Here is a 25,090-nt window from a genome sequence, read left to right as displayed (position 1 = left end):
TGGAAGGGATGGAGGAGTAATACCTCTCTGAGTGTATCATGTTGTATCATTTTCTTTTTTGTTGTTGTTGTATCATTTTCATTACACAACATGTTAATGATGTTCTATAAAAACAAAATTAAATCTACAAAGATGGTGGATAGGAATTGAAAAACTGAAGGCAAAAAAAGGAACAAATGACCTCAACAATATATATCTATAACAATAAAAGCGTAATATGCTAATTAGACTGGACAGCCAGACATCCTCCTGGCTGCAAGGGCCAGGGCAAGCCGCTGCAGCTGCAAGGGCCAAGCCCCTTGTACGAATTTCATGCATCGTGCCTCTAGTATATATCTATAGTAATAAAAGTGTAATATGCTAATTAGACCGGATGGCTGAATGACCTTCCGGGTGACCTTCTAGACGAATCCAGGGCTGCAAGGGCCAAGGCAGCCGCCGTGACTGCGAGGGCCAAGCCCCTTGCATGTATTTCGTGCATCGGGCCTCTAGTATATATATACTGTGTGTGGGTTCTTGACTTTGTACAGGAAAGATTTAACAACAAGAATACAGGTGATTATGAGGGTACATTTACTAAAGCTGGGGACAATAAAACAAGGAAGGACTTAGCATAGAAGAGGCACCAGGAGAGCCTAGGCTGGGCTGCCTTAGCTCACTGGGAAGTCAGAGAAAAGGGGTCCTTGGAGAAGGTTCAGAGGGTTAGCCCAGGAAGAACTGCTGCTGCCCATTGCTCCCCAGGCTGCAAGTCTCCTGGGGACCCTTAGTTTAGAAAATAGGTGCCTGTGGGGGGAAGGAGAGGGGTTAAGGGAAGATGCGGGCGTGCTCCCCAGAGGGAGAGTGCACTGACCCCAACAATATTTCAGAGGGATAACAACCACATCTCAGAAAGTTCCCTCATGCCACTTCCCAGTCAATCCCTATCCCCCCTCCTGCTTCAGCAACAACCATTGCTGGAATGTACTTTCATTTATCTTAAATAAGTACTTGAGTGGAATTTCCAGATTATAGGATAGGTGTGTGTGTACACCTTTTCTCAAAGTGGTTATACCATTTTATATTTCCAACAACAATGTATAAGACCTCTGATTGCTCCACTTCCTTGCCGACAGTTGGCTTTTGAATTTTAGCCATTCTGGTGGAAAGTCCTCATATCTCATTGTGGTTTAATTTACATTTCCCTGATTGAGTGTTTTTAATGTGTTTATTAGCCATTAAATATAATCTTTTGTGATGTATTTGTTTGCATCTTTTGCCCATATTATCTTGGGTTACTTGTCTTATTATTGAATTGCAAGAGTTCTTCACATATCTTAGATACCAATCTTCTGTTAAACATATGTTTAGCAAATCTTACTGCCCAAGGGGCAAGTATTTATTGTCCTTACTTATAGTTTACTTATCTTTTTAAAACCAAATACACTTGGATTTAAATCCTGGCTCCACCTATAACTAGCTATGGGAATTTGAGTGAGGTATTTAACTTTGGGGCATTTCTTCCCTTCAGTAAAATAGGAATAACACTTACATTTATAGGGTTGTTGTGATGATTTAGACAATGGATTTTGACATATTTGGCATGTAAAAGGTTTTCAATAAGTGTTAGTTCCACTCTTCTCTATCCATTTTATGATAATATGGCAGTAGCTGCCTTAAACAGCTGAACTGCAATTTTTATACTGCAAAACTCTATAAAAATTTCAATGGTAAAACCACTGCAATAGTGGAGACCATAAAGAATAAGGGCTCCTGGGAAGAGAATAATATCTTTATTTTATTCTAGTTCTGTAACATATTCAAAATAAGCTGAATCCAAAAGTAGTCAATCAAATGAAATTCACATGGAGGTGAAATTGAAAAGAAAAAGGTGAAAATTTCAAATTGTGTTAACAGTCATCTGCTATCCCACAAGAAAAATTTAAATGACATGCTTTTGCAAATAACAACTGTACTGAATTCTATATATATCAAAGTTAGTTCTATTTTGTCCCTTATAGAAATTCACATTAAAAAATAGGTTCAGCCCTACCCGGTTTGGCTCAGTGGATAGAGGGTCGTCGGCCTGTGGACTGAAGGGTCCTGGGTTCTGTTCCGGTCAGGGGCACATGTCTGGGTTGCGGGCTCGGTCCCCAGTGGGGAATGTGTGGGAGGCGGCCGGTCGATGATTCTCTCTCATCATTGATGTTTCTATCTCTCTCTCTCCCTCTCCCTTCCTTTCTGAAATCAATAAAAAAATAAATAAAATAGGTTCAGCCCTAGCAGTTTGGCTCAGTGGACAGGGGTGGGCAAACTTTCTGACTCGAGGGACACAATGGGTTCTTAAACTGGACCGGAGGGCCGGAACAAAAGCATGGATGAAGTGTTTGTGTGAACTAATATAAATTCAAAGTAAACATCATTATATAAAAGGGTACGGTCTTCTTTTTTTTTAGTTTTATTCATTTCAAATGGGCTGGATCCGGCCTACGGCTGGGATAGAGTGTCGGCTTGCAGACTAAAGGGTCCCAGGTTCAATTCCGGCCAAGGGCACATGCCTGGGTTGCAGGCTCGATCCCCCCACCACGAGGGGGCGTGCAGGAGGCAGCCAATCAATGATTCTCATTGTTGATGTTTCTATCTCTCTATCCCTCTCCCTTCCTCTCTGAAATCAATAAAAAAAGAAATACATTAAAAAAGAAAAATAAGTTGAATCCAAAAGCATTTTTAGGGAATACCTTTGACATATTAATAATACTTTTAAGTACAAGTTATACTAATACTTTCTATAAATAAGTTGATGTAAGTTATAGTAATTACTACAAGTGTATTACTTGTAAAGAACTTGCTTTATTGTTTTCTGTTCCTTTATTTATTTGTTGCAATAAAATTTTCACTTTCCAGACCCAAATTCTGTCCCCTTAATTTACTAGTAAAGTTACTTAACCATTCTAAATCTTATTTCTTTTACTTGTAAAATGGGGATAATATTATCCATGTTATATAATTTAAAATAAAATAAAATAAACTTATAAAGCCCTTAGCACAGAATACTCTTAGCATATAGCAGGTAATCAGTAAATATTAGTTACTTATTACTGTTGTTAAAATGTCACTCAAGTTTTTTTTAAGTTTCTGTGACAAGTCTGAACTTCACATTTTCCAATTTGGAAAGATAATTGAGATATGATTACAATCTACACTAATAAAAGAGAAACATGTTAATTAGCGTACGACCGCTACCCTTTTCATTGGCTAATCAGTGAGTATATGCAAATTAACTGTCAGCCAAGATGGCGGCCGGCAGCCAGGCAGCTGGAAGCAAACATGAGGCTTGCTTGCTGCGAACTCCAACGTTCCCGTTCCCCGCCTCACTTGCCAGCCTCTGAGCTACAACTCTAAGCAACTGTGTACTATGTTGCAAATAAGAAGATAAACTCCAGAAACCAGCGGACTGAAACCCAGCCGGACCGAAACATTGTATCCATGTTTTCAGCAGCGAGGCCTCAGAGCTAAAGCTGGCCCAGAATAAAAAAAAAAGAAGAAAACAAGGAGCGGTTGGAAGCTTTAGTCACTTGCCACCTGGAAAACAGCCCTCAGCCCCTCACCCAGACTGGCCAGGCACCCCAGTGGGGACCCCCACCCTGATCCAGGACACCCTTCAGGGCAAACCAGCCAGCCCCTTCCCATGCACCAGGCCGCTATCCTATATAGTAAAAGGGTAATATGCCTCCCGGCACCGGGATCAGCCGAGCAGCGAGGCTCCCGGCACTGGGATCAGCGTGACAGGGGGCAGCGCCCAAAACCCCTGATCGCCCTGCGGCTCTGTGTGTGACAGGGGGCGGGGCCACAACCTCCCTATCCGCCCTGCTCTGTTCGTGACAGGGTGTGGCACCCCAACCCACCCCCCCCCACGGGCCCTGCTCTGTGCCTGATAGGGGGGAGCTTCCCAATGCCCTGATCGGCCCTGCTCTGTGTGTGACAGGGTGCGGCACCCCAACCGCCCCCCCCACCCCCCCCCCCCGCCGCACCCATGGGCCCTGCTCTGTGTGTGACAGGGTAGAGCCATAACCTCTCCATCAGCCCTGCACCGAGTGTGACAGCGGTGGCGCCCCATCCCCCTGATCAGCCCTGCTCTGTGGGTGATAGAAGGTGGCGCCCCAACCCCCCTCCAGGGGCCTTGCTCTGTGTTTGACAGGGTAGATCCATAACCTCCCCATTGTCCCTGCCATGAGTGTGACAGGGTGCAGCGCCCCAACCCCCTGATCCGCCCAGCTCTGTGTGTGACAGGGGGCGGTGCCCCAACTCCCCTATCAGCCCTACTCTGTGAGTGACAGGGAGGAGCTCCCCAACCCCCTGATGGGCCCTGCTCTGTGAGTGACAGGGGCAGTGCCCCAACCCCCTGATTGGCCCTGCTCTGTGCATCACAGGGGGTGGCGCCGCAACCTCCCCATTGACCCTGCCTTGAGTGTGACAGGGGGCGGTGCCCCACCCCCCAATCAGCCCTGCTCTGAGCCTGACCAGAGGCTGCTCCTAGGGATGGGCCTGCCCTCTGCCATCCAGGAGCAGGCCTAAGCCAGCAGGTCGTTATCTCCTGAGGGGTCCCAGACTGCGAGAGGGCACAGGCCGGGCTGAGGGACCTCTCCTTCCCCACTGAGTGCACAAATTTTTGTGCACCGGGCCTCTAGTTCACTTATAAAGATGATTGGAAAATACTGACAAATTATATCATTTTGCAATCCTCAGATCTCAGCTTAAATGTTACTTTCTTTTTTTTTTTTTAATCCTCACCCAAGGGCATTTTCATGGATTTTTAGAGAGAGGGGAAGAAAGAGAGATTAAGAGAGAGAAACATCGATGTGGCCGGTGTGGCTCCATTGGTTTAGCACTGTCCCATGCACCAAAAGGTTGCAGGTTGATTCCCGGTCAGGGCATACACCCAGGTTGCAGGTTTGATCCCTGGTCTATGTTTCTCTCTCTTCCTCTCTCTCTAAAAATCAATTTTAAAAGATTTTAAAGCAATAAAAGAAAAAGCAGATAAACTAGACTTCAAATTAAAAACTTTTATTCTTCAAAGGATACTATCAATAAAGTGGGATAATATGTTTGCAAATCATATCTATATTATAAAAAGCCAGTGACCATAACGCCGTAACGACCAAACAACTGGTCACCAGGAGGTGCATTGATGGGTCTCGCAGCGCAGCAGGTCTGGGTCTCGTGTGATTTCGCACACTGGGCCTCTAGTATGAGATAAGGGACTAGTATCTCAAATAAAGAACTCTTACAGGAGAACCAAGATGGTGGCATAGGTTAACGCCGGAGTTTGCTGCCTCGAACAACCACTTCAAAAATACAACTAAGGCCTAACTGGTTTGGCTCAGTGGATAGAGCATTGGCCTGCAGACTGAAAGGTCCCAGGTTCGATTCCGGTCAAGGGCATGTACCTTGGTTGCGGGCACATCCCCAGTTTGGGGTGTGCATGAGGCAGCTGATCGATGTTTCTCTCTCATCGATGTTTCTAACTCTCTATCCCTCTCCCTTCCTCTCTGTAAAAAATCAATAAAATATATTTTTTAAAAAAATACAACTAAAAGACGGAACGGACATCATCCAGAACCACAGGAAGGATGGCTGAGTGGAAGTTATACAACTAGGAAGAAAGAGGAAAACATACCCAGACGGTGAGGAGGCGCAGTACTGAAGTGAAATACTAAGGTGCGGAGGTGCGTGTGGAGCAGGCCGGCGGCGGAGGGCGCGGTTGTTGTTTTCAATCGGGAGGGAGTTTCAGACTCTGAGCTCCAGATCCGGGCGAGTCTCTAGGGACCAAGACTCAAACGAGAGAAGCGGGAAGGCAGCTTTCTCTCCGAGGTTTGCAGTGGTTGCAGAGCCGCTGGGGACGGAACTGAGAGCAGCCATAACTGCTCGCTCCGCCCCACCCTGTAGATCCCCTGGGACCCGCCCCGCCCAAGCCCTGCACAGAGGCATTTGCCGGATAGCCTCAGGCAAAGGCTAGATTAGCACCGCCCTAGAGATCCAACACAGAAGCGCTCCCACTGCAGACACAGCTGACCCTCATAGCCAGATAGCCTGGAGGGCAATTTACCCCCAGTATTGCCGACAACAACCAAGGCTTAACTACAACAAGACTGCCCACAAAGACCACAAGGGGGTGCACCAAGAAAGCATAAAAAAATGTGGAGACAAAGAAACATGACAGAAATGGAGGATATAGAGCTAAAAAACACACTTTTAAGGTCTCTCAATAATCTTCTAGAAACTGCCGATAAACTTGATGAGAGACTCAAGAAATCTAATGAGACCCTCGATGCTGTGATAAAGAACCAACTAGAAATTAAGCATACACTGACTGAAATAAAGAATATTATTCAGACACCCAACAGCAGACCAGAGGAGCGCAAGAATCAAGTCAAAAATTTGAAATGCGAAGAAGCAAAAAACACCCAACCGGAAAAGCAAAATGAAAAAAGAATCCAAAAATACGAAGATAGTGTAAGGAGCCTCTGGGACAGCTTCAAGCATACAAATATCAGAATTATAGGGGTGCCAGAAGATGAGAGACAGCAAGATATTGAAAACCTATTTGAAGAAATAATGACAGAAAACTTCCCCACCTGGTGAAAGAAATGGACTTACAGGTCCAAGAAGTGCAGAGAACCCCAAACAAAAGGAATCCAAAGAGGACCACACCAAGACACATCATCATTAAAATGCCAAGAGCAAAAGACAAAGAGAGAATCTTAAAAGCAGCAAGAGAAAAAAAGTCAATTACCTACAAGGGAATACCCATACGACTGTCAGCTGATTTCTCAACAGAAACTTTGCAGGCCAGAAGGGAATGGCAAGAAATATTCAAAGTGATGAATAGCAAGAACCTACAACCAAGATTACTTTATCCAGCAAAGCTATCATTCAGAATTGAAGGTCAGATATAGAGCTTCACAGATAAGGAAAAGCTAAAGGAGTTCACCACCATCAAACCAGTATTATACGAAATGCTGAAAGGTATCCTTTAAGAAGAGGAAGGAGAAGAAAAAGGTAAAGATACAAATTATGAACAACAAACATGCATCTATCAACAAGTGAATCTAAGAATCAAGTGAATAAATAATCTGATGTACAGAATGAACTGGTGATTATAATAGAATCAGGGACATAGAAAGGGAATGGACTGACTATTCTTGGGGGGAAAAGGGGTGTGGGAGATTCGGGAAGAGACTGGACAATAATCGTGCACCTATGGATGAGGACAGTGGGTGGGGAGTGAGGGCGGAGGGTGGGGCGGGAACTGAGAGGAGGGGAGTTATGGGGGGAAAAAAGAGGAACAAATGTAATAATCTGAACAATAAAGATTTAATTTAAAAAAATAAATAAATAAAGGTAAACTGCATAATTCCAAAAAAAAAAAAAAAGAACTCTTACAACTGAACAATAAAAAAACAACCCAAAGTAAAAATGGGCCAAGGATACTGAGCTGGTGAGGCTCAGCTCAGTTGGTTGAGCGACATCCCATGCACCAGGAGGTTGCTGGTCTATTCCCAGTCAGGGCATATGCCTGGGTTACAGGCTTGATCCCCAGTAGGCGGGATGCAGGAGGCAGCTGATGGATGATGTTTCTCTCTCATTGATGTTTCTCTCTCTGAAATCAATTTTAAAATATTTTTAAAAAATAAAAATGGGCAAAGTATCTGAATAGTCATTTCTCCAAAGAAGATTTGCAAATGAACACTTAGCATATGAAGAGGATCAACATCATTAGTCATCAGGGAACTAGAAATCAAAACCAACTCCAATGAAATACCACTTTGCCCTCACTGATGGTAATAATGAAAAAGATTGATAGCAACAAGTGTTGACAAAGATGAAGAGAAATTGGAACCCTCATATATCACTGGTTGGTTTTTAAAATGGTGCAGCTACTTTGGAAAATAGTTTAGCAGTTTGCCAGGCTGGCGTGTCTCAGTGGTTGAGCTTGACCTATGAACCAGGAAGTCACGGTTCAATTCCCAGTCAGGGTACATGCCCAGTTGCAGCTCGATCACCACACTGGGGCATGTAGGAGGCAGCCATTCAATGATTCTCTCTAATCACTGATGTTTCTATCTCTCTCTCCCTCTCCCTTCCTCTCTAAAATCAATAAAAATATATTTTTTAAAAAAAGTTTGGCAGTTCCTCAAAAAGTTAAACATAGAGTTATCACATGACTCAACAATTCAATTCCCAAAATAAATAAAAACGTATGTACACACAAAAGCTTGTATGTAAATATTCATGGTAGCATTAATCATAACCAAAAAAAACAATTCAAAAGCCCAACAACTAATGAATGAACAAAATGTAATATAGCCATATAATGGAATATTATTGAGCCATAAAAACGAATTCAGAAATGATACATGCTACAATATGGATGAACCTTGAAAACATTATGCTAAATGAAAAAAGCCAGCTTCAATCAACTACATATTATATGACTCCATTTATATAAAATGTCTAGAATAGGCACAGAGGCAGAAATTAGTGCTTGCTTAAGGGCTAAAGGCAATGGGAGGATTGGGGAGTGATATTAAAGGGCACAGCATGTCTTTTGAGATGATGAAAATGTTCTAAAATTGACTATGGTGATAGCTGCCCATACCTGTAAATATACTAAAAACCATTTAATTGTATACTTTAAATGGGCTAGTGGTCTGGTATATTAATTATATCTTAATAAAGTGTTAAGAAGAAAAAAAAAAGAAAGAAAGCCTCCTGGGAGAGCCCTCAGTTCCAAAATACTAAGTTTCTTCAGGCTTCATCAGCCAACCTTGGGCTCAAAGCAGAGGGAAGATAACTTCCTTACTAAAACCTCCCAGCAATGTTAAGTTGTCGTGATGGTTTGCTAAATGATGTATTTATCACATGATTGTATAACTGCAGTAAGTTAAAATCAAATCCTTCATTTTTCTATTCTAATCTCTAAGTGAATAGGTAATGGAGAACAGGTACTAGGAAACTCACTACTAAATAAAGTTCTAAATAAAACTACACTAAAGTACTAGAAATAAAAACATAAGATTTTGATTGAATGACTTCTGTCGTTGCTAATTATCCTGATGATATATTAATAATAATTGCAAGAGGCAACACAAGAGGTGGAAATCTACAAACCTCTGCAATTAGCACTCTGATAATGTATCAAATAAACATTAATAAAGCAGATTCAACAATGTTCTATTTGATCTTTAAAGTCTACATAATAGATGTTATTTTAATGTTGCATAATGTGCTACCTTAGCAATATATGGTGTTTATGAAATAAAAGTAGATTCACCCACAAAAAGAAAAGTAACATCAGGAAGTAGGTGACATTTAGCACCCAGGTTATCACTGGGGCATGACTTGGTACTCCTCTGCTCAATGTTGACAGTAAATGAACAAGTACAGTGGCCAAAGCCTAAAAAGGGCACAGTAACGAGGCTCATAACCCCATCTCGCAAGCCACCTAGACAAGCAGAGATTCTGGCCAAGAATCTAGAATGAAGATTAGAAGAGTATCAGTTGTAATTTGCCCACTGATCTTACTCTTATGTAAATTCCCCAGAAAAAGACAAAACAAAATGCTGCGGCAGTTGTTCCCGCATGGAATGAATTTACTGTATGAAATGAATCCAAGCCCGGTGAGCGTGGCTCAGTTGAGGTTCAATTCTGGTCAAGGAACATGCCCGGATTTCGGGTTCAATCCCCAGCAGGGGGCGTGCAGGAGGCAGCCAATCAATAATGATTCTCATCATTTATGTTTGTATCTCTCTCTCCCTTCCTCTCCAAAATCAATAAAAATATATTTTTTTAAAAACTTCCATAAAAAAAAAAATAAATGAATCCAAGTGGCACAATGAGTGCAGTGACCAGATACTCCCTTAAGGATCAAGGCATTCATTCCTCTAACTGCCAGGAGAGCTAGCTTACTGCTGTCTTCCTCTATAAACTGCCCTCAATGAAAGTATCATGGATTGAGTTTTCTGAAAGCAGACTCTGAGATGGACTTTGGGATGCAAGATACTTATTTAGAAATCAACACCTGTGAAGGGAAGGCAGCAGAAGCAGAACTGAGAAGAGAAAAAAAGTCAAACTGCAATACAGACCTGACAACCAGGTATAGCTCTCTGAAGCAAGTATCGCCTACTATTCCATGTTAGACTGAAATAGTTGAACCTTTATACCCCCACCTTGCTCAGTCATTTGCAAGCTGCCCCTATAAAATTGTGACAGGTGAAGCAGCTCTCTGTAGCTGAGGCAAATGCTGAACCAGCTGACAGCTGGAAGCTGTCTGCTGAAAGCACCTTCTGCAGCTGGGAAGGGGAAATGTGAGTTCATCTCCATCTCTAACACAGACAGAAACTGCCTCACCCAAGGTTATGCCACCTTCCCCTCAGGTCAGCCCACATATAATTCCACACAACTCTGAAGTGTCATCCTAGCTCCAGAGTTCCAAAATGGGGTGACTAAAGTTTCTGCTGCATCAGTTCAGTCTCTCTGCCCTCCCAATCTTGCTTCCCTCACTCCAAGTGTTGCTCCTCAATAAACCTTCTGCAAGCAAATCTCCATCTTAGAGTCTATTTCCTAGGGAACATAACCTAAAAAACCTGGTTCCATAGGAAAATGCAATAAAAAAAAAAAAGTAGCTATGACCTACTCTGTTCAGTAACCTCTTAGGATATTCTTTTATTTCGGCTAGGACAAATCATTAAAACTCAGCTGTCTATGGCACAATAATGTCAAGCCATCCTTCCATTGAAACAAACAAAAAAAAGCAATTTATACAGCAGCATTTAGATAAATAGCAGACAGGATGATATATATATAGATAAATATATCAGAGATGCCAAACCTGAAATATTTAACTAGCAGAAGTAGCAAATAGTAGATCTGTTAACCTTTAAGAAAGTAAAGTAACTATTCTCTCCATAACCTGAAAATGGGTAGAATAAGAAAGGTTAATGATCAAATTCACCAATATTATATATAACAAGGTTCAAAGGCAACAGAGAAATTGTAGATTTTTAATCAAATAAAGGAGATTATTTTGCATAAATTAGTGGTTCCTGAACTTATTTGAGTCAGGGATCCCCTTGAGTATCAAATGACAGTATGGACTGTCTTCTCTCAAAAATGTCCAAATGTTTTTTCAAATTCTGAATATAATTTCAGGAGTTCGTGGATCCTTGAAAGCCATTTACTGATGCCAGGTTAAGAACCCTTGACCTAAATGAGGTTTATAAAGGTTAGATGACATCTCTCTAACCCATGTTAACTTAAAAGGCAAAGATGCTGACCAAGTCCTGACCAAGTAGCTCAGTTGGTTACAGCATCATCCCAATATACAAAGGTTGTGGGTTCAATCCCTGGTCAGGGCACATACAAGAATCAACCAATGGCCCAGCCAGTGTGGCTCAGTGGTTGAGCATCGACCCATGCACCACTAGGTCACTGGTTCGATTCCCAGCAGGGCACATGCCTGGGTTTGAGAGCTCGATCCTCAGTAGGGAGTGTTCAAGAGGCAGCCGATCAATGTTGATGTTTCTATCTCTCTCTCTCCCTCTCCCTTACTCTTTCTCTAAAATCAATAAAAACATATTAAAAAAAATATCAACCAATGAACGCATAAATGGGTAGAACAACAAATTGTCGCTTTCTCTTTCTCTCCCCCTCCCTGCCTCTCTAAAATCAATAAATTAAAAATTTAAAAAGATGCTGACCAAAAAATGCAGATGAATAAATCATATTGTCTTTAACTTATTTTAATTACATTATTATACAGAAACTAGAGGCCCATTGCACGAAGATTCGCGCAATAGGCCTTCCTTCCCCTGGCTGCTGGCACCGGTTTTCCTCTGCCACCCGGGACCCAGGCCTTTGGTCCGGCCGCAGTGAGGCTTGGCTTCTCCGCTCCGGCTGCAGCAGCGAGGCTTGGCTTCTCCGCTCTGGCCGCAGCAACAAGGCTTGGCTTCTCCGATCCGGCTGCAGCAGCGAGGCTTGGCTTCTCCGCTCTGGCCGCAGCGAGGCTTGGCTTCTCCACTCCGGCTGCAGCAGAGAAGTCAAGCCTCTTCAGTCTTCAGTCATCTTCAATCATCTTCAGTCTTCGCTCCATGCCTGCATATGCAAATTAACCGCCATCTTTGTTGGGTTAATTTGCATGCTCATCCTGATTGGCTGGTGGGCGTAGTGGAGTGACACCAATTTGCATGTTTCTCTTCTATTAGTGTAGATACATAAATATGGTTCTCACCATAAAACAATTCAAACAATACAGATTAAACTAAATTTCCTCTTGGTCATCACATATTTCCCCTTTCTCTTCAGAGATGTAAATTCTTTCAGAGTTTTCCAATGCTTTTTCAAAAACGATGTACCTATTAAAATGTAGAGAATTATTTTGAATAAACTATATTAAGAACTAACATTTTAAAAAATATATTTTTATTGATTTCAGAGAGAAATGGAGAGGGAGAGAGATTGAAACATCAATGATGAGAGAATCATTGATAGGCTGCCTCCTGCAACCTGACATGTGCTCTTGACCAGAATTGAACCCAGACCCTTTAGTCCACAGGCTGATGCTATATTCACTGAGCCAAACCAGGTAGGGCAAAAACTAGCATTTTTAAAAAGACAGATAGATATTAGAGATTTTTTTTCCATTATCAACAAATTGTAGGATTGCTGAGCATAATGAGTTTTTCATGTAACTCTTTCCTGAATCCAGTCTTTCCATTTAATTCAATTTGACCCTCAAGTTCCATTTCTGGTTTGGAACAAACTAATACAAATAATCAATAAATCAATCCAACCAACATTTACCAAGCACATTCTATGTAAATCACTTGTACTTAAGTGCTATGGAGCAGTGGTTCCCAAACATTTAAACCTGGAGACATTGTCAAAAATACTGGTTTGACTCAGTGGATAGAGCATCAGCCTGCGGACTGAAGGGTCCCGGTTCGATTCCGGTAAAGGGCATGTACCTTCTATTTTACTTTCTCTATGAATTGGCCTATTCTAGTTAGTGCATATAAATAGAATATATATATATCCCTAATATGCAAATAGACCGAATGGCAGAACAACCGAACAACCAGTCACTATGACAGGTGCTGACCACCAGGGGGAGTGTGTGGAACATGGCGGGCATCAGCAGCAGGAGGCAGAGCACAGAACATGGCGGGCATTGGCCGCGGCAGGATGGTAGAGCAGGTGAAAGGGGGTGCCAGACCAAGGCGAGGCGCTGGTCACTGTCATCGGGGTGAGCCTCTGGTGGTTACTGAAAATTCTTTGCTCCCATGTGCCACGGTCCTGCCCGGTGCTCACACCTGTTGCCGGCACTGGCCCCACTCGCACCCGCTGCCGGCGCCCAGCACCGGCCCCGATCGCCCCTTTGGGCTTCTCCACCTCCCCCTGCTCCTGAGGGGTAATCAGGGCAGCAGCCGCTGCTCCCACCCACTGACGGCACTAGCCCTGCTCATACCCACTGCTGGCGTCGGCCCCAATCGCTCCACACTGTCAGCGGGTGCGAGTGGGGCCGGTGCCATTAGTACATGGGAGCCATGGCGGCAGGAGCAGGGCTGCTGGCAGACAGGAGACCAGGGCCACAGCGGGAGGGATTGGGCAGGGGCGGAGAGGATAGGCCGAGACCCGCCTCTGTGCCCACTGCAGCCTCACAGCCCACAGTTCCTTTCAAGGTGCACAAATTCGTGCACTGGGCCCCTAGTAATATAATATTTGCCTTTTTGTGTCTGGCTTACTTCACTTAACATAAAGTCTTCAAAGTTCATCCATGTTGTAGCATGTATCAGGATTTCCTTCCTTTTTTCAGGTTGAATAATACTCCATTGTATATATATACACCAAATTTCGTTTATCTGTAATGGATACCTAGTTTGTTTTCACCTTCTGGCTGTTCTGACTAAAGCTGCTATCAACATGGAAGTACAAATATCTGTTAGAGTTCCTACTTTCAACTGTTTTAGTTATATAATGAGAAATGAAATTGCTGGATCATATGTCAATTTTATGTTTAATTTTTTGAGGAACTGCCATACCATTTTCCACAGCAGCAGCACCATTTTATATACCTACTAGTGATGCACGAGGATTACAATTTCTCCATATCCTCACTAAGAGTTGTTATTTTGTATTTTTTATAATAGTCATCTTAATTAATGGGTATGAAGTGGTATCCCATTGTGGTTTTGAGTTGCATTTCCCTAATTATGAATGACGTTAGGCATCTTTGCATTTGCTTATTATCCATTTGCTTATCTTCTTTGTAGAAGTATTTATTTAAATCCTTTACCCATTTTGGGGGGGCCATTTTTAATCACATAGTTTTTTGTTGTTGAGTTCTAAGAGTTCTTTATATATTCTGGACATCAATCCCTTATCAGACATGTTGTTTTGAGTAGCTAATAAGATATTCATTTAGAAATATCTAGCAGGCAAATATACATGCTGATCTTGCATTCCAGAGGGAGAAACAATGATGCAGACTTAATAGTCTTATTATTCGCACAGTAACATTTATAAGTATTTTCACATATATTAATTTATTTAGAATCTCACAAAAATCCTGACACTTTTACAGATGAGAAATTAAAGCAGATCTCCTGACACCAAATTCCAATATAAGATTATTTGGAAGTGTATCAGGGATTCAAAGGGAAAATGATGGCCAAGCTGATAGAGTCCTAAACCCCACTCCAACACCTAAAACAGCTGAAATTTTTCTGCTGAAAAACTAGAATACCATTTAGGATTTCATTTGAAAATGAACAGAATTGCTTTAAACAAAATTTAAACCACTACATTATATGATGCTACTTTATGTTCATAAATTGAACATAAAGTTATTGAAATAACTATATGAAGCTATAGAAATAAATGAGTTTGCTAACTTAGAAAGCTTGGGCAAGAAGGTACATCTTACTTTTATGGGTAAGAGAAGATAGAAGAAAGGTAGAAAGAAAACCAAAACTGTGAAGTAAATCAAATATCTAGGAAGTATTTCAAGAGGAAAGTGCAGTAGACTACAGAAAATTCTATACAGAGGTTATGAAGGATGAGGACTAGAAAAAGGATACTGTGTTTGGCAATTATTAGGTCACTGGTGACCTTTACAAGATCAATTTTAACATAGCCAATGAGAGTACAAGTCAGATTGAAACTCTATTACCTTCATAATACAGAGGTTGGGAGAAGGTTGAAGATGGTAACTAATACATAATACACTCAACCATTTTGGTATAATAATAGAAAATATTTACATAGTACCTAATAAGTGCTAAGCACTATCCTAAATACATTACATTTATCCTCAAAACTACCATTGGTACCATCATTCTGTCCACTTATAGTTGAGGAAACAGACATAGTAAGGATCTGAGACTACCTGCTTCACAGTCCCTGCATGTATGTGACTGATTATATTATACTACTAGAGGGCTGGTGCACAAAATTCATGCACTGGGGGTGGGGGGTGGAGGATCCCTCAGCCCAACCTGCACCCTCTCGCAGTCCGGGACCACTCGGGGGATGTCTGACTGCCAGCTTAAACCCGATCCCCCCGGACTGCCTGCTTAAGCTGGCAGTCAGACATCTCTCTCACAGTCCAGGGCTCTCACAGTTCGGGACCCCTTGCTCCTTACTGCCCACCTGCAGCGGAGGCGGGAGAGGCTCCGACCACTGCTGCTATGCTCGCCAGCTGTGAGCCCGGCTTCTGGATGCACGGCGCTCCCCCTGTGGGAGCGCACTGACCACCAGGGGGCAGCTCCTGCATTGAGCGTTTGCCCCTGGTGGTCAATGCGCATCATAGCAATCGGTCGTTCTGCTGTTTGGTTGATTTGCATATTAAGGTTTTATCATATAGGATATTATATTAGTGATAATATATACAGTAGATATATGCAAATATATATGATAATACAGATTATAATCTATCCTATATAATAAAAGCCTAATATGCAAATTGTCCGACCAGGAGTTCAACCACTCGCTATGATGTGCACTGACCACCTGGGGGCGGTGCGGAACATGGTGGGTGTCAGTGACGTGGCACTGGTAGCGGGCGGTAGTGTAAGCACTGCCGGCCCTGATGGGCCCCAACAAGAGCAGGACCACAGCGGGATGGTGGAGCAGGTGAGTGGGCAGCACCAGACCAAGGTGGGTGCGAGCGGGGGCCCGATCGCCCCACCAATCATCCTGCAGATGGCGACCAGCGGCGGCAGCGAGGGGTGGGGCCACTGCCCGGCTCCCAGGTGCTGAGGTAGCCGGGTGGGGGGCCCGGCCCCGACCAATCGCCCCGCAGATGGAGACTAGTGGCAGTGGTGGGGGCCCGGCCCCGATCAATTGCCCTGCAGGCAGGATGGTGGAGCAGGTGAGGGGGCAGCGCCAGGCCACAGCAAGGTGCCAGGTGGGGCTGCAGGGCTGTGAGGCTGGGGCGCAAGCTGGGGCCCGAACCCAAAGCCCCACCCATGCACAAATTCGTGCACTGGGCCTCTAGTCTACACTAATAAAAGAGAAACATGGTAATTAGCATACGACCGCTACCTTTCCCATTGGCTAATCAGCATATTCTTACGCAAATTAACTGTCAGCCAAGATGGCGGCCGGCAGCCAGGCAGCTGGAAGCGAACATGAGGCTTGCTTGCTTCAGTGAAGGAGGACTCCAACGTTCCCCGCCTGACTTGCCGGCCTCTGAGCTGGCAGTTTGAAACATTGTAACAAATATAGAAGCTAAACAAAACCCCAGAAACCAGCTTTCAGCCACCGGGATCTCAAAGCTGGAGTTATACATTGTTTCGATTATAGAACGCAAACAAACCAGATACCTGCTTTCAGCAGCGGAAGCCTCAGAGCTAGAGCCAGAGCTAAAGCTGGCCCAGAATAAAATTTAAAAAAGAGAAAAAAAAGGAGCGGTTGGGAGCTTCAGTCAACAACTGCCAGCCTGAAAGCAGCCCTCAGCCCCTCACCCAGACTGGCCAGGCACCCCAGTGAGGACCCCCACCCTGAAGGGTGTGTGACCAGCTGCAAACAGCCATCATCCCCTCATCCAGGCTGGCCAGGCACCCCAGTGGGGACCCCACCCTGATCCAGGACACCCTTCAGGGCAAACCAGCCGGCCCCCAGGCCTCTATCCTATATAGTAAAAGGGTAATATGCCTCCCAGCACCGGGATCAGAGGAGCCGCGAGGCCTCCTGGCACTGGATCAGCGTGACAGGGGGCAGCGCCCAAACCCCCTGATCGCCCTGCGGCTCTGTGTGTGACAGGGGGCGGGGCCACAACCTCCCTATCCGCCCTGCTCTGTTCGTGACAGGGGAAGGCGCCCCAACTCCCTGATCAGCCCTGCTCTGTGCCTGATAGGGGGGAGCTCCCCAATCCCCTGATCGCCCTATGGCTCTGTGTGTGACAGTGTGCGGTGTCCCAACCCCCTGATCGGCCCTGCTCTGTATGTGACAGGGTGCGGCGCCCCAACCCCCCCCCCCCCCGCACAGGCCCTGCTCTGTGTGTGACAGGGCAGAGCCATAACCTCCCCATCGGCCCTGCCCTGAGTGTGACAGTGGCTGCACCCCAACCCCCTGATCGGCCCTGCTCTGTGAGTGATAGAGGGCGGCGCCCCAACCCCCCCACCACCACGGGCCCTGCTCTGTGTGTGACGGGGTAGAGCCATAACCTCCCCATCGGCCCTGCCCTGAGTGTGACAGTGGTGGCGCCCCAACTCCCTGATCAGCCCTGCTCTGTGGGTGATAGAGGGCGGCGCCCCAACCTCCTGATCTGCCCTGCTCTGTGTGTGACAGGGGGCGGTGCCCTAACTCCCCTATCGGCCCTACTCTGTGCGTGACAGGGGGGAGCTCCCCAACCCCCTGATTGGCCCTGCTCTGTGCGTGACAGGGTACGGAGCCCCAACCCCCCTGATGGTCCCTGCTCTGTGCGTGACAGGGGGCAGCGCCCCAACCCCCTGATTGGCCCTGCTCTGTGCATCACAGGGGGTGGCGCCGCAACCTCCCCATCGACCCTGCCTTGAGTGTTACAGGGGGCGGTGCCCCAACCCCCCAATCGGCCCTACTCTGAGCGTGACTGAGGATGGCATCGCAACCTCCCAATCCGCCCTGCTCTGTGCATGACAGGGGGTGGCGCCCCAACTCCCCAATCGGCCCTGCTCTGAGCCCGACCAGGGGCTGCACCTAGGGATTGGGCCTGCCCTCTGCCACCCAGGAGCAGGCCTAAGCCAGCAGGTCGTTATCTCCTGAGGGGTCCCAGACTGCGAGAGGGCACAGGCCGGGCTGAGGGACACCCCCCCCCGCCAAGTGCACAAATTTTTGTGCACCGGGCCTTTAGTATACATGTAAAAGCCTAAGCAACCATTCGACCGTTCTCTATGACACGCACTGACCACCAGGGGGCAGATGCTTAACATACAGGCATGAAACATGGAACAGACTGATGAATCTCAGAGGGAAGGGGAGGGGCGAAAGGCAGGAAGAGATTAACCAAAGATCTTATATGCATACTAGAGGCCTGGTGCATGGATTTGTGTACTGGTGCGGTCCCTCGGCCTGGCCTGCAGGGATTAGGCAGAAACTGGCAGTATGACATCCCCTAAGGAGTCCCCATTGTGAGATGGTACAGGGCCTCCAGTAATATAATACTGAGTGAGAGTAAAGATTAACAACATTACTTTTTTACCATAGGGAACCATAACATGGAGAAGGATTTTATATTGGTACATCAATGTATGTTGATGAAGCTTGCCAGTCATGTCAGTTTGTCAGGTGTTGATAGATCTAAGCAACATAAAAACAGGCTGGCTTTTCCTAAATGTATTAATTCTTCAGGCTTCCCAATAAAATCATGAATGAATAGGAAAAATGTATGTATTTCTTTGAAAAGACACAAACCTCCTTTAAGTTTTAGCAAACAAAGGGAAATTAATTTAAAATATGATGGACAGGAAAAGGGTCCACATTTTAAAATTATTAGTAAATTATAGTTTTCCCATTCTTATACTATCTTCAGACTTCTGAATTAATATTTTCCCAATGTTTATACTATTGCTATTTCCATGGGCTTCTTAAACAGTTTAAAAATGCAGATGCTTAGAGCATCTGAACTTTATTACCTTCATAATACAAAGAGATCATCAGACTCTAAGTCAGCGGTTCTCAACTTGTGGATCGCGACCACTTTGGCGGTCGAACGACCCTTTCACAGGGGTCGCCTAAGACCATCCTTCATATCAGATATTTACATTACGATTCATAACAGTAGCACCATTACAGTTATGAAGTAGCAACGAAAATAATTTTATGGTTGGGTCACAACATGAGGAACTGTATTTAAAGGGCCAGAAGGTTGAGAACCACTGCTTTAAGTCTATTCGCACAGCTTCAAAATTACAGATGTCTATGAAAAGACTAATTTACAATTGTCCCCTTTTAAAAGGAACAATAAAAACAAAACAAAGGAATAATACCTCTGATTCAACACTGTTATGTAAAAGAAATGTATCCTTTGAGCTTAACAACCTATAGTTCTCTCATTTGTTTACATCAAGCTGGGAAAGTTTTCATTCTGATTCAAAAATCTGATGTTTTCTACAGAGTACTTGATTTTCAGTCAGTCCATGATTCCCATTACCACATTCCATGTGAAAAATAATCACAAGTGCCTTAGCCAGTTTGGCTCAGTTGATACAGCATGGCCTGCTGGCTGAAGGGTCCTGGGTTCAATTCCGGTCAAGGGCACACGCCTGGGTTGCAGGCTCGATCCCCAGCAGGAGGCGTGCAGGAGGCAGCGGATCAATGATTCTCATCATTGATGTTTCAATCTCTCTCCCTCTCCCTTCTTCTCTGGAAAAAAAAAAAATTTTTTTTAAGTAATCACAAGTTACTGAATTTAATATACCTCCTTGTTGAAAAAGTTTTTATTGTCTAATTCATTTTCCTTCAAAATTTTTGTTTTGTGTTTGCCATTTTTTTTATTTTTAAGATTTACTTGTTTTTATTGTAAGGTCTTTCTGTTTTCTTTATTTAAATCCCTTTAGGAATCTTTTCTTTTAAAAAATGTTGTTATAGAAATACCCTTTCTTCCCTTCCTTCCTAAAGCATCAGTCTTCACTAACTTCCCAATTCTGAGGTTATAACTATGGCTTGGAAATAGTAAGGAAATATGTAGAATTTTTAATTAGCACCACTCATTAGTAATTAAATTGAGTCTGAAGTGAAGTTATAAACTGAAGAACATGATAACTATTCTGCTTTCTAAATTACTTTCTCACTCATCTTTTGGCAATCCTATCCTGTATAATAAAAGCCTAATATGCAAATTGTCCCCTAGACTGGGAGTTCAACTGCTCACTATGACATGCACTGACCACCAGGGGGCGGCACAAAACATGGCGGGAGTCGGTGATGCAGCACTGGCAGCAGGTGGCAGTGCGAGTGGGGCCCCCCCCCATAGCCCTGCAGACGGTGACCAGCAGTGGCAGTGGGGGGCAGGGCTGCTACCTGGCTCCCAGGCACTGTGGGAGCCGGAGGGGGGTGGGGGAGGGGTCAGCCCCGACCCATCGCCCCGCAGACAGTAACCAGCAGGCTGACAGACCCTGATCGCTGGATCAGGGCTGGCCCCAGGCTGGGACAGGGAACTGGGGGTGGGTGGCGGCGACCAACCTCCCGCAGCTCAAGGGCGAGGGGCTGCGACCTCTCACCTCCCGCAGCTCACGGGAGAGGGGCTGCGACCTCTCACCGGCTATCTGGGGGCGGGGGTGACTGGGATGGAGGTACAGTGAGAATGTGGGGTGTCTGCCAAGCTCACTCTCACTTCCCCTGCTACCCTCCCCCAAGACGCCAGGGCTTGCATGCCACGGAGGCCCCCCCCCTCCCGCGCTCAGGTGCCGGGCACCCATGAGGAGCCCACCCAGCACCTGCACAGCCTCTTCTGAGTGAGCCGGGCGGCAGCCGGGACTGCAGGGGCCGGTCGGGCTCCTTATGGGTTTGTGCAGGAGCCGGTCTGCGAGGTTGGGCGGGAGAGAGGGTGCTATCCACTTGGCTTCCGTGTAGCACCACTGGGTGGCCCAGAGGCCCACGCTATGTCCCGGCCCACGGCATCCGACTGCGCTCACCACCTCTCCGCATGGGAACTCGGGCACCATGACTCAGGCAGAGGGGGTGTGCAGGGGTCCAGGGGCCCAGATGCTGCCCAGGGCCCAGAGGTCAGCTGGGACCTGCTCTTCCACACCAGATGCTCACGCGTTGATCACTGGCCAGGCCTAGGGACTGCACCCATGCACGAATTTCGTGCACCGAGCCTCTAGTACTTTTATAAAATCTATCTTCTAGGTTCAGTCACATACATTTTAAATTTAAAGGATGAGGGATGAGTCCCTAATTTTACATATTAAAAGATGGTTCATGCCTGATACAGAACTCATAAGGATACAGAACGGCATATCCTTTTCTTCCACATTCATTAGCATAAATTAAGGTCAGAAGAATAAAGATTACATAGCTCAGGATTTTCAAATAGCATTACATACCTAAAAGTGATTAATTCATTCTTCTACCTGCCTTCGTCTATGAAATCCAAAATCTTATGTGTCTTTTCTCTGGTCCCCAAAACTCTCATACAAAACCTCATTACCCCTAATAAGCATGCTATCATATAAAAGAAAAATATCTGATTTAAACATGACCTGGATTATCCACAAAATCTGATTTCATTTAGAACTTAACATTATAGTCACTTTCAAAATATACCTCTTTAAAACTTTTCCTCTACCTCATTTGTCCCCTCAAGTTTGAAAATTCTTTCGAATCCATCTCTTACTATAAAATGACCACTTAAATTGACACATTTCAATTTAAAATATTGTAAACAAGTATCTTAAAAGTTATCTAAGAAAAAAGTTTACAGACTAATAGAGAAATGTCTATATTCATTTTCATGTTTTCAGTATTTCAGTGTTAAAGCTATACATCTTAATTATCTGATTACTCAATTCATTCTTTCAAAAATACACACAAAATAAAAAAGAAAGAAAAAATACACACAAATATACAAAGGACTAGTCTTTTTCAAATAAAACTTCCTCAATGCACTGTCAATGTATTCAGACACAGGATAAATTTAGATAAATTTACATTTCACATTTGCAAAACAAATTGTGGAATACTGTTGTTTTAAAAAGAAACACAGGATTCAGTAATTCTCAATAACCAGAAATAGATTACTTTATATGAAACACCACAATGTACTACTCTTAAAAAAAAAGAAAAAGAAAAATCAAATATGTTAATTTTACCTGTGCAGAAGAGATCTAGATGTTGGGAGTTTATGTGTGTTCCTGTGCTTAATTCTAAAAACAACCTCTCTCCAACTCCTTTCAAAAATCAATATTTTTTCAATAAATATGAGCATATATCGTACAATAAAATGCATTAAGATAATGCGCACTTCCAGAATGCTTTAATAATCCAAATAGAAAAAAAAATCAGTGCTTTAATTTTCCACATAGCAAGTCAATGTTAAACAATGTCATTTTCCCCTTTCCTTCCTAACCATTCTAGAAATCAGAACTACTGTATTTTTATATTTAATAAGATTAACAAACTGACTAGAAGCGCCGAAGGAGTAAAAAAGGCAACAAAAAAAACATTTTTCATTTTCCCACAAACAAAAAGCAAATAGGAAGACTTGTTAAATGAGACGCATCTGAAAAACCCAACGTGACCAGCTTTTGATTCACCCCAATGTGACAAGGGAGACGGACCCCGCCCCCACTCCGGATTGTGCAGCGCTGTCCTCCTTGGGCGGGGGGTGCAGAGAAGCGAAGCTGTCACATTTCCATCTTCGCTTATTGTTAGGTCCGCAGCCTCGACTCCCAAGTATTTGGTCCAGGAGGAAAAAATATTAAAGCAAGAACATTGAAATTGCCTGAAATGCGCTGTATTTTGTTGATTTCCCCCCTCCCAATGTTAAAGTTAATTATACCCAGCTTCAATCTGCTAAGACTCCAGACCTGCCTCTGACAGCCTGTCCCTCAGACAGTCCCTGTTAAGATCACTTGCTCCAGATTCACCAACAATTCCCTCCTCGCTAAACTTAAATTAGAAAAAAACGCATTCCAGAAATTATTACATCCCAAACGGCATTCCTCCCCATCCTTTCTGCCTCTGGTATGGGTGTAGAATGGAAGAGTAAAGGAGACCTATTCGCTCTTCAAAGGAAACGAAACCGGGATGGCGGGCGGGTGCGGGGCGAGAGCAGCGGCGGACCTGCCCGAAATGCCGAGAAAAGTTTGGATGCGGGTCGTCCGTTCCCGGGGAGGGAGCAGAAGTTGGGCGAAAGCCGCGGGCCCGGGCCGGGGATGGAGCGAGGAGCAGGCACCTGCGGAGGAAGAGGCCGGGACCAGACACCATCCCGGCGTGCACCTACCGACTTGCAGCACGTTCTCCACGGAGCCGCTGTCCAGCAGCCGGATGCCCCGGCGGAACGGCAGCCCCTCGCCGGCGGCTCCGGCCGCAGCGCCGAGTCCGGGGGACGTGCCGGCCGCGGCGGCCCCGGGGGCGGAGCCGGCCGGAGCGGCGGCCCCGGGGGGTGGCGGCGGCCCCTCCTCAGCCGGCGAAGCCCCCGCGACGCCGCCAGCCGCGCCGGCGCCGGGGCCGCCGCGGTGCTGGAAGCTGGAGTACATGCAGATCTCCCGCTCGTTCCGCGGGAAGGACCAGTAGACGATGCGGCGCTGCACGGGCTCCGGGATCCGCTCGAAGCGCTCCTCCACCCGCTCGTACGCCCACTTTTCCGCCACCGTCTTGGCGGCGCAGTCCAGCAAGGACTCGGGCTGCAGGTGGGGGCGGGCCCCGGGGGGCAGGCCGCCGCCGCCGCCGCCCCCCGCCCCGCCACCGGCCGTCCCGGGCGACCCGCGAGGGTGGTGAGCCCGCGGGCTGGGCCAGGAGCACAGGCGCTTGGCCGGAGAGACGGGCGGCGGCGAGAGCAGCTCCTCTCGCTCCCCTCCTTCCGCCATTGCTGGGGACCGACTGACTGACTGGGGCGGCCGCGGCGGCACCGACTGCGGCGGAGACCCCGGCCACGGCCACGGCCACGCGCCCCGCGCAAGCGCCCAGCTGCGACGCCGGGCCGGGGGGAGGGCGGAGCGAGCGAACCCGCGGGCCGGCCGGCCCGAGTGGGCTGCCGGGGCCGGGCCGGGCCGGGGCGCGCCGCCGCGAGGGCCGACGGGGGCGGCCTGAAGCCTCGGGCAGCGGCGCGCGCTGTCCGGCCGCCGCGGGCGCGAGGAGGGGCGGGAGCGAGCGCGGGCGACGGCGCGCGCCAGGCGCAGACGACCCGGAGCGCGCGCCGAGCGCTCGCGTGGGGCGGACGGCCGCCGAGGGGCGGGGGGCGCCGGGCACCCTCGCCCGTTCGCACCCCAACCCAGCCGCCGCCCGGCCGGGGAGGGGTGCGCCGTGTGGCCAAGGCAGATGGTCGGGCCGCGAGGCGCCCGAGGAGCCGCCCCCGTGAAGTTCAAGGCTGGCGGGCGCGGGAAGAAAGAAAACTCCGAAGCAGGCGGCGGTGGTAGAGGCAGGAGACTGTCCGCCGAGCGGAGGACCGGGCAGAGAGGCCGGGAACAGACAGGGAAACCTCGCCAAGTTCAGCGATGACCCCTCTCCTCGCCCCAGCGGTGCAGCACTCGGCCGGCGGGCCCTCCGGAGCCGGACCGGGCGCCGAGAGCTCCCCGCCGCGGCGGCTACACCGCCCGGGGCTCCGGCGGGTTAGCAGCTCGCATCCCAGGAAACAAAAACACTGTGTGTGGCTTTTGATAGAATTCTCAGATCCCCTGTCCCTGATCTAAATTGGGTCTTCCGTTTTTTTCTTACTTGGCTCCGCCTTCTACACCTTCATATTATTTATCACAAGTTGTACACGCATTTTTACATATTTGTATAATGTCAGGCTGCCCACCTGACTAACAACTCCATCGGAGCGAGGACCTCTTTTTCTATTTTAGTCTATTCCTTCACTATAATGTATCCTCTGCCCTGCAGGGGTTTTTCTTGGAATTACATTTATAGA

At 46.3% G+C, this 25,090-nt stretch overlaps 1 protein-coding gene across 1 annotated transcript in view; it reads right to left on the bottom strand.

Annotated features, from left to right (window-relative positions):
• Positions 1-24,047, bottom strand: part of ZSWIM5 (zinc finger SWIM-type containing 5) — a 109,066-nt gene extending 85,019 nt beyond the window's left edge. Inside the window, exon 1 of the mRNA XM_070404883.1 lies at positions 23,462-24,047. Within this exon, the coding sequence (XP_070260984.1) occupies positions 23,462-24,047 (586 nt within the window). The remainder of the gene's footprint in view (positions 1-23,461) is intronic.
• Between the last annotated feature and the right edge of the window lie 1,043 nt (positions 24,048-25,090).

The sequence above is a fragment of the Myotis yumanensis genome, unplaced genomic scaffold, assembly GCF_028538775.1.
Source record: "Myotis yumanensis isolate MYYU_CA2020_CCGP unplaced genomic scaffold, mMyoYum1.0.hap1 SCAF_2, whole genome shotgun sequence".
In the NCBI taxonomy this organism is placed as follows: domain Eukaryota; kingdom Metazoa; phylum Chordata; class Mammalia; order Chiroptera; family Vespertilionidae; genus Myotis; species Myotis yumanensis.
Note: the sequence above shows the minus strand (reverse complement) of the source record. Positions and strands in the feature narration are given on the sequence as shown.